Here is a 15,268-nt window from a genome sequence, read left to right as displayed (position 1 = left end):
AATGTCTGAAATAGGTCATACTGATCCTTTCAACGCTTGAAAAAAAAGGTAAAAAGTTTGTCAGAAGAAGCTTAAAATGTAAAAATAGTAAAAAGTAATAGTATATAGTAAAAAAAAGTAGCTGAAAAAAAAGATAAAAAAGAATGCATAGCCTGTCAAATTCTCTTTCTAAAGACCTTGCCATGTGTCCTTAAACCAAAGGCCAATTCATATGTAACTGAAATAGCCTATCAACTAGCAACAGTTTTATTATTTATATTTGGCTACGATTAAGGAAGCCCAGTGGAATATAGAACACTGAATGTATCTGTCTGGGTAGAGCTAGATTATTGGAAACAAAAGACAAATTTGACGAAAACTGAGAGACGTCGATTGGTTCTGTGGCGCGTGCAGTGTAGTGCAGCACTGCCACCTAGTGTTAATACAGCGAGACAGCGCTTTCCTCTGCGATGATTAGGACTCCTTGTGCTCGCTCATGTTATCTAATTCTGAATAACTACAATAGCTATAACGAAACCACACCATAGATTAGACAAATATAGATAAATATCTATTTACGGTATATATTTCTAATATATAAAACTGGTATATGAGTTGTACCCGTCAGGTCAATGCACACGTGACGCGTGAAGGCTAAACATAATACGACTGGCCAAATAATTTATATCGGAATATTGACATGTCATTATCCACCAATATGCTGAAATATGCAGTCTGAAATATGCAGTAATTCTGATTTTCTGGTGTTGCTTGTTACTAACGTGAATTAAATTATTTGAAAGCGTAGGCTACCTATTTATTTATTTTTTTCATTCAGTTAGTAAGTTAGTTTGTTAGTTAGTTATCCTTATTTAAATAGTATGTTTTTTTTTTATTATTTTAATTGTGTGATGGTGTTAAACTATTATTGTGAGACTGACACATGCAGGAAAACAAACAAAACGTTGCCGATAAACAATACGAAACTTAAGCCTAAATTAGCTTGTTCGTTTTAAACTCGTTGAGTTTGAGTACAGTAGCTTCTAAATGTATTGGTAGTCAGTAGCCTATCGCAGGGAGTGCTAAAAAAAGTCAAAGGAATATTGTTTTACAGCGTGTGTGTTTTTATGTCATCGATAGATGTCAGTATGGTATCAGTTTAATAATGACGCGAGAGAGGGCGACAACGGCGGGAGATAACGCCAGTCAAAATATGTCCTTAACAATTGCTCAGTTCAATTTGTTTACTTGCTAAGTGTATGACTTTCTCTACTTTATTAAGGCTTCGTTTTGTTTATTCAAACCTTTGAGAATTCGTATTATTTTATTGAATATAACCTTATTCTGGACAACAAAATAAATGATTACATGCTGTAGCTAATTATGCTTCAAAATAAATCCATTCCATAGGCCTATAATGTGGGACTATCATATTGTATTATGTGTATGATGATGTTTGATTATCCATATTTTATCCACCCATAACTAATATAAATACTAACTTTTAAGATTTTACTATTTTACATAAAATGTTATTTTGGCCTTTTATTATCAGTGTCTCACATTAGGAACACATCTGTCCCACTTTAGGAGGCTGCATATTTTCTCAAACGATTTGCAATAAGAGCACTAATATGTCTGTCATTTCTTTTATGAATGTGTTATCTGCATTTTCTCTTTTGATTTATTAAGGAGACATCCTGGGGTTTTTTTAAATGGTATTAGTTGTGGATTTAATGTTTTGGTTAAATATTGCAATATGTCACAGAATCTGAAATGCAAAAAAAAAATTCCCACATTGGGGCACTTCACCCTATATACTGTATTAAATAGGCCTGCATATGATAATAACTTATTTTGTTATAGTTGCAATGAAGTTGAGACTTTGCAATAGATTATTGTTTCAAAAACAATAACTGCAGTAGCCTACTATTATATTTCAGAGGGAAAATGAATATTGTCATTTTTACACACAATCAAGATTGTGTATTATAATTTAATTTAATTATTAGATAAAAGAGCACATATTGGATAGAACAGCTTTGCTCCACATGGGTTCACTGTTCTCGCATGTTAACTCAGGTGAGTTCTGTTGGAGATAGGTGACTGTCCCGCCCCTTCAAATCAGGTAATGAAAACAAACTGCCTCTGACAGGACAAACCTGTTGAATGAGGACTAGCAGGTAAGCAGCCCGTTCCTCGACCATTATACGTTTGCTATCACAACAGTCTGAACGCGTGGCACTCTATAGTCAGCTTTAAAACCAGACATCAGGATGGTGAGCAGTCAAGTCAAGGCCACAGGTCCCAAAGACACCGAACACCCCGAGTATTCCTGTGGAGGGTCACCGATGCCAGCAGAACCCCCTTCAGATTCAAATATACCGAATCTACCGAAACCGACCCAGAAAGCGTCAGAGGCCAGTAAAGCCAAGAACAGCTGTCAAACAGGTGAGTACAAAATATCTCCAAAACACTGTCCAGGAAAGATTTATCATTGTGATGCTCCTGCTGGGGGAACTAGTTCAAGCCAGCCTGAGTTGGTGTGCTGGTTTAATATGGTGTTATCTGGTTTAGGATTGTCTCTCTGTTTGGCCAAGCTAGTTTTAAGCTGGTTTGTCTTTACCAAAACCATTCTAAAAGCAGTCCAACACATAAGACCATCAACCCGTTTTCAATGGTTTAAGATGTCACCTAATTTGATGAAAACACTGCTGTTCGAATGTTTGGGATCAGTAAGATTTTTAATGTGTTTTAAAGAAGTCTCTTCTGTTCATCATGACCAAAAATACAATATTGTAAAATATTATTACCATTTTAATTAATCGGTTTTTATTTTAATATACTTTTAAAATATAAGTTATTTCTGTTATTTCAGCAAAGCTGAATTTTCAGCATCATTACTCCATTCTTTAGTGTCACGTGATCATTTAGAAATCCTTCTAATATACTGATTATCAATGTTGGAAACAGTTTTGCCTCTAAAAATATTAAAAATTTTAGAACCTGTGATACTTTTTTTTTTTACGATTATTTGATTAATATAGTTCAAAAGAACAATGATTATTTAAGAGAAAAATATTTTCTAACAACAAAAATATTCTTTATTATCACTTTTAATAAATTGAACACATCCTTGCTGAATAAAATTATTTATTTCTTAAAAATATAAATACAAATAAATAAACACACACAAACACACACACATACACACACACACATATATATATATATATATATATATGTATATATATATATAGTTTTTTTTAATCATCCACATATTCAGTACGGAAGACTGACATATGAATAAACATAAATAAACATAAATTTTACCAAATTGTTGGCTGAGAGTTTGATGTTGATTCCTAAGCTGATCTTCTGAACTACAGTTAGCAGAAATTCACCTTATGCTGTTTTATTTTCATAAAAGCCAGTGTTAAATCTGGAGTCATTATGGGAGTTAGGACCTGTACCAGTGTGTTTTCTGTATAGATTTAGCATTAGCATAAATATGATCAATTCTACTTTAAATGAATTCCTGGTTGAAATTTGATTGGCGTATACATACTGATCACGTTACATGTATTCTGTTGCAGTATGAAAGGTTTATATTAGCAGTTTGTAATATTGAAGGATGCAGTCTTGAAGTTAGCCGGCTGCAACACTAATAGGCCTGTGCTCCTTTAGGATCCAAAAAAAACAAGTCCCCTTCTGAAAATAAATACCTCGGAGTCCGAGTGAAAATGCCAGTACGGGACATGCTCAAGAATATACGGATAGCCAAAGGGATTGAGCCTAAAGATCTGCAGGTATAATTCTTTGTCTTACAGTCTTTTATGGTCATAATGAGGCAGGCGCATCATGTTCTGACTCTGTTTTTTTTAGGGAAATCATTCTAAGGCATCTGAAGGTAAGTTTTAGACATAGACGAATAATCATTTAAACCTCATTGTGTTTCTAATTAGCACTATCTTTGGCCCAAAGGGGAAAAGAAACGAGTCAACACAGGTGGAAACCGGAGACGTTTTCTAGTGAGTGGCATCTTTTTCTGTTATTGTAGAACTAGCTCCTTGTTTAGACAGACAGATTGTGATACATTCCTCATGTCTGTTACAGAAACAACAAACAAAAAGTCTTGAGGAGCTTGCGATCATAGTAGAAGTGTTGGAGGAGGATCTTAAGACCTGTCAGTCATACAGATTGCCAGATTACAAAAGCCCTTCAGCTTCATGCTCTTCAGAGCTCTGGGTTGAAGATGCATCTCCACAGGGTTTCATGAACACAAATGACCAGGAGAATGAGATACCTCTGTCTCCAAGCTACCCATCTGAGACCTCCCCTGTCCACTCTGTGTGCAGCTCCTACCCGTCCCCAACTTACAGCCAGGGTGCCGATGTCTTCTTGGGGAATCAGGAAGAATATAGCATTTATGAGTCGGATTGCTACAGGTATGACGGTCAATATAGAATGAGCTGCTCTCCTGCCAACTCATGCGAATACCAGGTGCCCTCCCCACAAGAGTCATTCAACGCCAGTCCCAACCCAGAAGTTTGGGAGGTTTCCTCTCAAAAGATGAACTGTCCACCATGGCCACATTCTCAGCACAAAGAATGGAGCTGCATGACCACCTTCTTGACTCAACTGGAAAGAGAGGAGATCCTGCTGCGAGGGATATCTGACCAAGAGCTTCTCGCAGTAGACGGAAACGGAAGGATGTAAGCTTATTTTACTTTTCTACAAAAACTCACTGAAGCCATTGCAGATGGTTTCTTCATGCAGATCCTAATGAGTAATCTTTCAAAGGCAGCTGTAATTTTTTAAAAAATGAAGAAAATGCACAGTTTCTAGAAATAATCTTCAAGTACCAAGAATTGCAAGGGTACTTTTTCAGTGCCACCTTCATCATTTGAAACTTTTTATGAAATACAGAAAGAACGAAAGTGGGTCTGCCATCGTTGCTGTCGCGCTCAATAAGCGACGGCATTCGTTTCCCACTCCCATCTTTATGACAAACCCCATTATTAAGTTCTCAAGCAGAGCAGAATAAAAGAGATTAATGGGAACCCGCTTGAAATCTGAAGCAACAAAAATGGCACAGAGGGTCTTCAAACAAGCCCTCTTGCATGAAATGATTTGAACAATGGATATTGATAATGGCCGCACAAATCTAATAAGCATCCTGAAACACTACACCAGATGAAATGACAATGTTGTCAAGCAAATACAAGCAGGGTTTACCTTTTAGTGGAATGGCCCTATAGTACTCCACCCATTGAACGCATCTGTTTACAATGAGTGGAGCCATGACATAGAAAAGCGAACAAATCATGTGATAGAAAGTGACAGCTTCCATTTCCTCTCCACAGTCTTTTACACAGAGCTGTTGAGGAGGGAAAGAGATCCCTTGTGTATGTTATGGCCAGGAGGATGGCGGCTTTGAATAAGCTAGATATCCAAGATTCGGAGGGAAAGGTGACACACAATCATACATGCATATTCTCTAGTGTCGGTCACTCGACAAACACTCATCAATGTTACATGGGCCTGTTTTTCTTCCCAGACTCCTCTTCATCTTGCTGCACAAACGAATCAACACTTAATGGTGGTTGATTTGGTGTCACTTGGTGCAGAAATCAACGTGAAGGACCGGAATGGGAAAACATGTCTTCATCTCAGTGCAGAGAATGGATATATTCGAGTCTTGGAGGTAAAATCTCTATGTGGTGCTGGAATATTAGCAAGCAGAACTCTTCTACACGTTCACTCACTCAGAAAATGTCTTTTTTTTTTTTTGTTGGCAGGTCCTGAAAGGTTTAATGAGAGATGGCGTATATATTAATTTGGAAGAAAGAGATGCAAACGGTACTGTATGTTGCGTTTGGTTCACTTTATGCTAATAATTTAAAATGTGCATGGCATAACCAGTTATTGCTTTGTTAATTTGTGTAAAAATCAGCAGGGTTGTTTTTATATTGTTCTCAGAAGTCAGGTTGACATTTTGGCTGCAGTAAGGCTGTGGCTGCATTCCTGCTGCATACGCCTGAAAAGAATCCAGCAGCGCTAGTCACAAACCTGTTGTTTTATTACCTTGTTGTGAAAGAGCTGTCACATTCGACCATGTTTTGTTATCAGAGAGGCTTAGAAGTGGTGTGGTTTAATGGTTTGATACTTAAGATATGAGATCGTTGTTGAAATTTTGTTGGCAGAGTATACGTTTTGAGCCAATGAATTAAGAATGAACTTCATTCTTCCATTCGTTAATGCATGAACTAACATTAACGATAATAAATGCATTTGTCACAGTATTCATTTATTCATTGAACGTTATTAAAGTTAGTTAGTTAATAAAATACAACAATGCTTTTTTAGTTCATGATAACTCAGGACCATTAAATAATAACAACAGATCCAACTTAGTAATGTACATTTTAATGAACTTAACACTAAGATTAATAAGTACTTAAGTATTTATCATTGTTAGTTCATGTTAACCAGTATATTTAACTGTTTACAAATGAAGATTTATTGTGATACCAATATGTCTTGCCATCCAGGCCTAATAAAATACCTATTAGCATTCATACACTCATTTTGATCGTTTAACGTAAATAATATGGATCAGTGATGACACTTTTTGTCTAATAATTCATTCAGAAATACATGAAAAATTCATACACACAGCGGCTTGAATACACCTCCTCTATTATAAGCATGTTTGTAATTTCTGAATTAATATTCATTGCAACATTTTGTGGAAATCTAAAATGTCAGGGTGATGCATATATATATTTATACACACACACACACACACACATACACGTACATACACGTACATACAACTACTGTATGTGTACCTTACATTTATTTAAATGATGCAACATGAAATAGTTCTTGGTAAAGAAACTAATTGGCAAAATATGCAAATTTTTGACCCTGGCTTAATCCATAAGCTTGCACATTCAACTTGCTTTTGATCAAAGCATCTGCCCTGTGTATAGAACCTGGATTGAAGGTATTTTCTTTGCAGGGCTCAGTGCGCTGCAGTGTGCAGCAGTAGCTCTTAACCACACAGTGAAGGAGCTGGAGCTGTGTGGAGCTGCGGGATGGGTCAGACTGCACACCCTTCATGAGGAGCAGATGATAGAAACACTAGAGTGCCTCCTTCAAATGGAGTGCTATTTACACACTCCGGTGAGAACGAGAGACGTTCAGTACATGCTGCTGCCCAACATGATTCACTTGAGGAGGAGTTTCATCTCTTTGTCTGTTTGTTTTTCATATAGGTTCAGGGTCATTTCAATCCAATGAAAGGAGCTGTTGATCCCAAGCTGTGTGAACAAGCAACCTTCTTTCAGTCAAATGAAATCAAGGTGTGAGGCATGTTTAATTCTGATGAATGATGTTCTGCATAAAAGCTTGTTTAGTTTGGTGTTAAACTGACTGATTTTATGTTTGTAGTCACAATTTCTGTCATGGCCGTAATTATAAACGTGATCATTTAATTGGTTTTCTTTCCTCAGGCCAGAAACAACATGATTTGGAAGCGGTTTGGCTACATGTGTGGCTGTTTCTAATAAGAGCTGTTTTCTCTGTCAAGCCAGGCAGGGCTGTTAACTGACAGTAAATGTTTTTGAGTGAATACAAGCTTTTACCTGGCATTGAAGGCAAAATTTACATTTATGTCACAATTTTTAGTTATTGTTAAATTGTTTGATGGAAAAGGAGGATGGGAGTCTTCAAGCCAGGGTAAAGCTATGTATTATGCAACCGTAGATTTTGTTCAGTGTTCTGGTGAAAAGTGAGGTGGATCGCTGAGCAAAAACATAATGGTTGCCCATTAGCTGGTTTCTGTGAAACTTCCACTGTTAGTTACGTTTGAGTAGCACAATGTTAAAGAAAAAAGAAAAAAGACCTATGAGTCTGACAAATGCCACAGTTCCTATTTGCTCCAAGAGCAAGTACTTTTGATACTGAGGATAATGTAATGGATTATATATATACTGGTAGAATGGTAAAGTACAGTAACTGTGACAACAATGGAAATAAATCTAGAAGACAAATTTTGACAAAAAAACAAAAACAAAAACAAAACAAAAAACAGTATGCACAACACACACACACACACACACACACACACACACACACATATATATATATATATATATATATATATATATATATATATATATATATATATATATATATATAATTATAAATTATAAATTATATAAATTGTTCTCAAATTTAAACCTTTGGAGTCAGTAAAATTTTTGAAAGAAGGAAGACTGGGATAATGGCTGATGAAATAAAAAATACAAATAAAATAGAAAATAATTAATATTTAATATTTCACAGTATTCCTTTTTTATGAATTAAATAATAGTAGTCTTGGTTAGCATAAGAGGCTCCTTTCAAAAACATTTAAAAAATCTTAGAGACTCCAAACATTTGAACGGTAGTGTGTTTATATATTACACACACACACACACACATATATATATATATATATATATATATATATATATATATATATATATATATATATATATATATATATATATATATATATATATATATATATATATATATATATATATATATATATATATATATATATATATAGGCTGGTTAACGCGTTAATTAGATTAATTAATTATGGAGAAAGATATCACGTTAAAATGAACTTGCCCCGCCCCAGACTTATGTTTTCATACAGTTGATTGATGACTAATAGGAGACAGGACTACAACTAGTTTTAGTTTATTATTTAGAGTATTATTTCATTACATAATTAATTTAATATTTTAAATAATAATAAAATCAAGAAAATAAATGATTAAAGTTATAGTTCACCCAACCAAAAATGACAATTCTGTCATCATTTACTCACATGGTCCAAAAGAGTATGTAATAAATTATCAAACAAAATATTTCTTGCTGAACATACTTTTTGTAATCTCTGTTTGATCGGTTGAACAACAATGTATTTAAATGATCTTTTCAGGGTAATTTCTCAAAATTGGATGTGTGATTAATTCGATCAATTATTCACCACATAATGTAATTAATTAGATAAAAAAATTTTATTACGCTTACCAGCCCTTTATATATATTGGGCTGGTAAGCGTAATTACAATTTTTTATATAGTTGCAAAAAAAATGTAATATAGTTTGAGGTGAGAAGCTTTAAATTATTATTAACTTTTACGCTCATAAATTTTTTTTTAATAAAATTAACATTTTTCTTAATGGTGGCTGTAATTGTAATACTGAGGATCCATTTATACAAATAATACAGAGTCATGAGTGTGATCCTGGTTGAAGATCTTCTCAATAATGTGTTCCTCTATTCGTTTTTTGTTTTGGGGACTACGAGGTGTTTCCAGCAACATGGTATTTAAGCATATCTTTGTAATAATTAACGGTAATATTCTTTAATAGATCTCAGAATTCACATTTTGTGATTGTTCTCATTTCTGTTTTACATTATTAAACTGATGGTTATGTAATACTGTTAATGTTACACAGGCACAGAGGGTGAAGCATATATATTGCATGCTAAATATGTTGGTGGTTTATGTATATGACACATTTAGGGCTTCATTAATAATCATATCTTTTTATTGTAATACATCTTGAGTTGAATGAATCTTTTTGTTTTCCCAAATATGTGTTAACATGAATATGGCTTTGAAAACAAAATAGACATATAGCATGTTAAGGGGAGTGGGTGTGAGTTAGAAATTATAGATGTGATTTTTCTGCAAGAGATTTGATGGAACATGTTTATTTGTGGTTGTCTATCTAAACTTATTTTTAATATAAATGGTTATATATGTGTACTCATATCAGTTAATACTCATATACTCTTGTATAAGAGTTAGGGTAAATGGATGTTTATCATTAGTTTGTATTGGACATTCTTACGCCAATTACATTTCATTTTAATTTGTTTTTAATTAATATTAAATATTTTATGGAGGATAAAGTTATTTTTTTCTTGATAATGCATGTTTTGTCAAAGTAGACAGCTTGTCGAATAGTATTAAGTATTATCGGGTCACAAAATGTCAATGATTTGTGGAAACATAACAAGGTGTTTAAACTCTGGCAACGTCTGTGATTATCTGCGTATACAGAGATTTTTGTGTTATTGGTATTGGGAGTTATTTTTGCATTATTCTGAAAAGAGGAGTTCTCATAAACTCAAATTATGAGTTTCCCATCAGTCATATCTTGCGCAGGTCTGTGCCAGAGGCATTATGGGGCAGGTTTGTACAGATGAGATACCAGTGTAATTATCTGGTTGCTCTGTTGTTTTCATCTTGTCCCTGTTCGAGAGAGAGAGAGAGAGAGAGAGAGAGAGAGAGAGAGAGAGAGAGAGTGTCTTGCAGACGTACAGTTTTTGTTACTATATGTATGTATATATGTATGTTGTTGGGAAAATAAAGCTGTTATAGTTCGACTACTGCTGTTTGTGTGGTGTATATTTGCAAGTTTGTAATAGTAATTTCATTAGTAATAAGATAATCATTTTTGAAGTCTTTAAGTTTAAAAAATGAAAAATCTTAATTTGCGCACCTTTCATTTATTTTATATTCAGTATACTGAATGTCCAGAGTTGCTTTTCATGACAATAAAGAGAGATTGTAAGGCTACCAGAATGGCAAAAAAACATAATACACTCTGAAAATAAAGGGTCTTCAAAAGGTTCTACATGGCGATGCCATAGAAGAACCATTTTTGGTTCCACAAAGAACCGTTCAGTCAAAGGAAACCATCTGTTAAAGAACCATCTCTCTCTTACCGTTTTATAATCTGAAGAACCTTCTTTCGCTACAACTTCAGATGTTGAAGGTTCTTGTGTATTCTGTATACTGGTATTTAAAACATTACACACTGAAAATCTTGACATCAGCACTCACTCTATCTCACTCTATCTATCTATCTATCTATCTATCTATCTATCTATCTATCTATCTATCTATCTATCTATCTATCTATCTATCTATCTATCTATCTATCTCTTTTGTTATGTGCTTTTGTTTTTTTATTTGTTTTTTGTTGTTATTCTGTTTAGCTTTATTTTAAAATTTTAGTTATTTTAGTACTTCAGCTTGAACTTATTTAAATTTATATTTCAAGGTACAATTTCTAATGTTTATATCTGTATCTAATATTTTTATTTGAGCTTATTTTGGCATGTGTGTGTGTGTGTGTATATATATATATATATATATATATATATATATATATATATATATATATATATATATATATATATATATATATATATATATATATATATATTACATTTGTTCATACATGCTAGTTAATAAAAAATACAACTGTACTTTGCTAGCTTAGATCTGTAATATTAACAGATACATTCGTTGATTTTAATAATGTATTAATAAATATTGAAATTAACTGGAAAAGAGCAACCAGCACATTCTTCCAAATTTCTCCTTTGCATTGGTAAAGACATGAGGGATGGGAGTAAATTATAACAGGATATTCATTCTAGGCTACACACACACACACACACACACAAAAGGGTTCTAATTATTTATTTATTTATTTATTTATTTTGTAGTGATGCTATAAAAGAACCATTTTGGGTTCCCCAAAGAAAAGATAAGAAAGATAGATCCATAGGTGCCAGGAAAGAAATGTTATTTTTAAGAGTGAAAACTATTACTTGACAAATTCCAACTGGTCATATAGGAACTTTTACTGTAGGCAACATCAATCTCTATTGAAAGACACGTGGGGTGAGTCTAACTGCATGTACCAACCCTGCGAAACACACATACACTTTGAAGAGATGCCAGCGCTGTCAGGCTGAGCTTCTTATTTTCCTTCAAGCATGATCAGCTGGAAGATAAACAGACTGCTGTATGAAATGCTCTTTGCCCTGAGGGCCACAAGTTAACGCCTCTCAGCTTCTCACGCACATCCTTCTCTGCTCTGCATTCCCCAGCTCAGTGTCTTTAGAAGTCACATCACATTCTGCCTATTAAAATGCTGAATGCAATTCCAGCACTGGAAATACAGGCAGGTGTGATCCGCCAAAAGACTTGCAGTTGCGTAAAAAGAGATTCCAGAAAGAAAATGCTGATTTTAATCACACTGTTGCTATAGTGAACGGTGTGCTTGCAATTAAGCATGACGAATGAGGCTAGGATTTGAGATATTAAAAAGCAATCCATCATGCTCTTCTTGCTTTTTAACACACAAGATTATTCAAACATAATGAGAATATATTCCTCTATTAGCAAGTTACGGCTTGTACAGTACTTTTCCCCATCATCTTCATTGTTAAAAGCAACGGACAATCTAAATAGCCAACAAAAAATAAAAGAATGTTTGCAATTATTTGCAATGAGTGTACTGCTTGCTTTCTCTCATTTTTGTATGGTTATGTACTAGACAGACTGGCTTAACAATACAATTGTAAGGGAGGATTGGTAACAAAATGTACAGGATGACGTTGGTCCATCTTGTGAGCCCCGGGCAAGTAAACCTGTCTCAGCTATCATCATATTTTTAATGATTTTTTAAAAGCAATTTATGTCAAATATTGTTTTTAAAAAATCTCAAATTTGAGGACCTGAAAAATCATTAAAGTGTAAAAGAGTAAAAACAAGAATGAAATTCTATAATATAAAAAAATTACTAGATTTAAATTGAATTCTGCTGAATTAAAGACCTCTCATAATCCTAGTTGATTCCTGATTAGCCTTTTTTTTAGGTCTTTAGACAAGTGATTTATCACCATGTTATGTGAAGGGAAAAGACAGAAATGTATATGCGTTATTTTTAAACACTGTGTTTACAGTATAATGTAGAAAAATAGTGTATATATAATTTACACTTTAAAAAAAATGGCTAGTAAATAGCAATAGTATTTTCTTGTAAAACGCACTCGAAATTATATTTTTCCTTTACATCTCATTTATTCCTTTGATGCCATCGTGAGGCCACATCACACATTACAGCCAGCCACAAGTTTGATGGGGAAATGTATAATATCCATCAACAGCTTCTTAAAAGAGTAGCAATTCTGTTTGTTTTGTCGATATTCTGTTTAAAGATAAAAGTCGGCTGTATATAGAAAATGGTAAAATTACAATACCTAAAATTTAAAACTATACTATAATACATATATACATTATTAAATCAATGACACCAGTTAAGAAGAAAAGCTTGACTGGTGAATTTATCAGGTTACATTGAAAAATTGTATGATGCTTTCTCACAAAAGCTTTTCATATCATATGGATGCTCAAATAGAAGCCAATGTAAAATGAATAAAAGAGAAGTCTGTTTATCAGCTAAAATGTATTGTCTGTTGAAAAAACTTATTTTCAATAGATTTCTAATATAGTGGAATTATATTCATCTATATCAACTATTTGCCTTTAAATGCCTTGGGAAAATTACAGATTTTTTTATTTTTTTAAATATATATATATATATATATATATATATATATATATATATATATATATATATATATATATATACAGTATTGTTCAAAATAATAGCAGTACAATGTGACTAACCAGAATAATCAAGGTTTTTAGTATATTTTTTATTGCTACGTGGCAAACAAGTTACCAGTAGGTTCAGTAGATTGTCAGAAAACAAACAAGACCCAGCATTCATGATATGCACGCTCTTAAGGCTGTGCAATTGGGCAATTAGTTGAAAGGGGTGTGTTCAAAAAAATAGCAGTGTCTACCTTTGACTGTACAAACTCAAAACTATTTTGTACAAACATTTTTTTTTTCTGGGATTTAGCAATCCTGTGAATCACTAAACTAATATTTAGTTGTATGACCACAGTTTTTTAAAACTGCTTGACATCTGTGTGGCATGGAGTCAACCAACTTGTGGCACCTCTCAGCTGTTATTCCACTCCATGATTCTTTAACAACATTCCACAATTCATTCACATTTCTTGGTTTTGCTTCAGAAACAGCATTTTTGATATCACCCCACAAGTTCTCAATTGGATTAAGGTCTGGAGATTGGGCTGGCCACTCCATAACATTAATTTTGTTGGTTTGGAACCAAGACTTTGCCCGTTTACTAGTGTGTTTTGGGTCATTGTCTTGTTGAAACAACCATTTCAAGGGCATGTCCTCTTCAGCATAGGGCAACATGACCTCTTCAAGTATTTTAACATATGCAAACTGATCCATGATCCCTGGTATGCGATAAATAGGCCCAACACCATAGTAGGAGAAACATGCCCATATCATGATGCTTGCACCTCCATGCTTCACTGTCTTCACTGTGTACCGTGGCTTGAATTCAGAGTTTGGGGGTCGTCTCACAAACTGCCTGTGGCCCTTGGACCCAAAAAGAACAATTTTACTCTCATCAGTCCACAAAATGTTCCTCCATTTCTCTTTAGGCCAGTTGATGTGTTCTTTGGCAAATTGTAACCTCTTCTGCACATGCCTTTTTTTTAACAGAGGGACTTTGCGGGGGATTCTTGAAAATAGATTAGCTTCACACAGACGTCTTCTAACTGTCACAGTACTTACAGGTAACTCCAGACTGTCTTTGATCATCCTGGAGGTGATCATTGGCTGAGCCTTTGCCATTCTGGTTATTCTTCTATCCATTTTGATGGTTGTCTTCCGTTTTCTTCCACGTCTCTCTGGTTTTGCTCTCCATTTTAAGGCATTGGAGATCATTTTAGCGGAACAGCCTATCATTTTTTGCACCTCTTTATAGGTTTTCCCCTCTCTAATCAACTTTTTAATCAAAGTACGCTGTTCTTCTGAACAATGTCTTGAACGACCCATTTTCCTCAGCTTTCAAATGCATGTTCAACAAGTGTTGGCTTCATCCTTAAATAGGGGCCACCTGATTCACACCTGTTTCTTCACAAAATTGATGACCTCAGTGATTGAATGCCACACTGCTATTTTTTTGAACACACCCCTTTCAACTAATTCAACTAATTGCCCAATTGCACAGCCTTAAGAGCGTGCATATCATGAATGCTGGGTCTCATTTGTTTTCTGAGAATCTACTGAACCTACTGGTAACTTGTTTGCCACGTAGCAATAAAAAAATATAAGAAAAACCTTGATTATTCTGGTTAGTCACATTGTACTGCTATTATTTTGAACAAAACTGTATATATATATATATATATATATATATATATATATATATATATATAATGTTCTTTTTCTCTGAACAATTGTCAACATGTGTAATTTGTGTTTAACAAGCACAATAAATATTGATCACAGTATTCATAAAA

At 33.9% G+C, this 15,268-nt stretch overlaps 1 protein-coding gene across 1 annotated transcript; it reads left to right on the top strand.

Annotated features, from left to right (window-relative positions):
* The first annotated feature begins 2,154 nt into the window (after positions 1-2,154).
* LOC128029429 (uncharacterized) lies at positions 2,155-8,107 on the top strand. Its single transcript, XM_052617213.1, has 11 exons — positions 2,155-2,430; positions 3,667-3,788; positions 3,865-3,889; positions 3,964-4,010; positions 4,096-4,694; positions 5,346-5,451; positions 5,540-5,686; positions 5,781-5,841; positions 7,007-7,170; positions 7,263-7,349; positions 7,500-8,107. The coding sequence occupies exons 1-11, from the start codon at positions 2,256-2,258 to the stop codon at positions 7,551-7,553; spliced, it is 1,587 nt and encodes a 528-aa protein (XP_052473173.1). The 5' UTR covers positions 2,155-2,255; the 3' UTR covers positions 7,554-8,107.
* The last annotated feature ends 7,161 nt before the right edge of the window (positions 8,108-15,268 follow it).

The sequence above is a fragment of the Carassius gibelio genome, chromosome A15 (assembly GCF_023724105.1).
Source record: "Carassius gibelio isolate Cgi1373 ecotype wild population from Czech Republic chromosome A15, carGib1.2-hapl.c, whole genome shotgun sequence".
Lineage (NCBI taxonomy): Eukaryota > Metazoa > Chordata > Actinopteri > Cypriniformes > Cyprinidae > Carassius > Carassius gibelio.
Note: the sequence above shows the minus strand (reverse complement) of the source record. Positions and strands in the feature narration are given on the sequence as shown.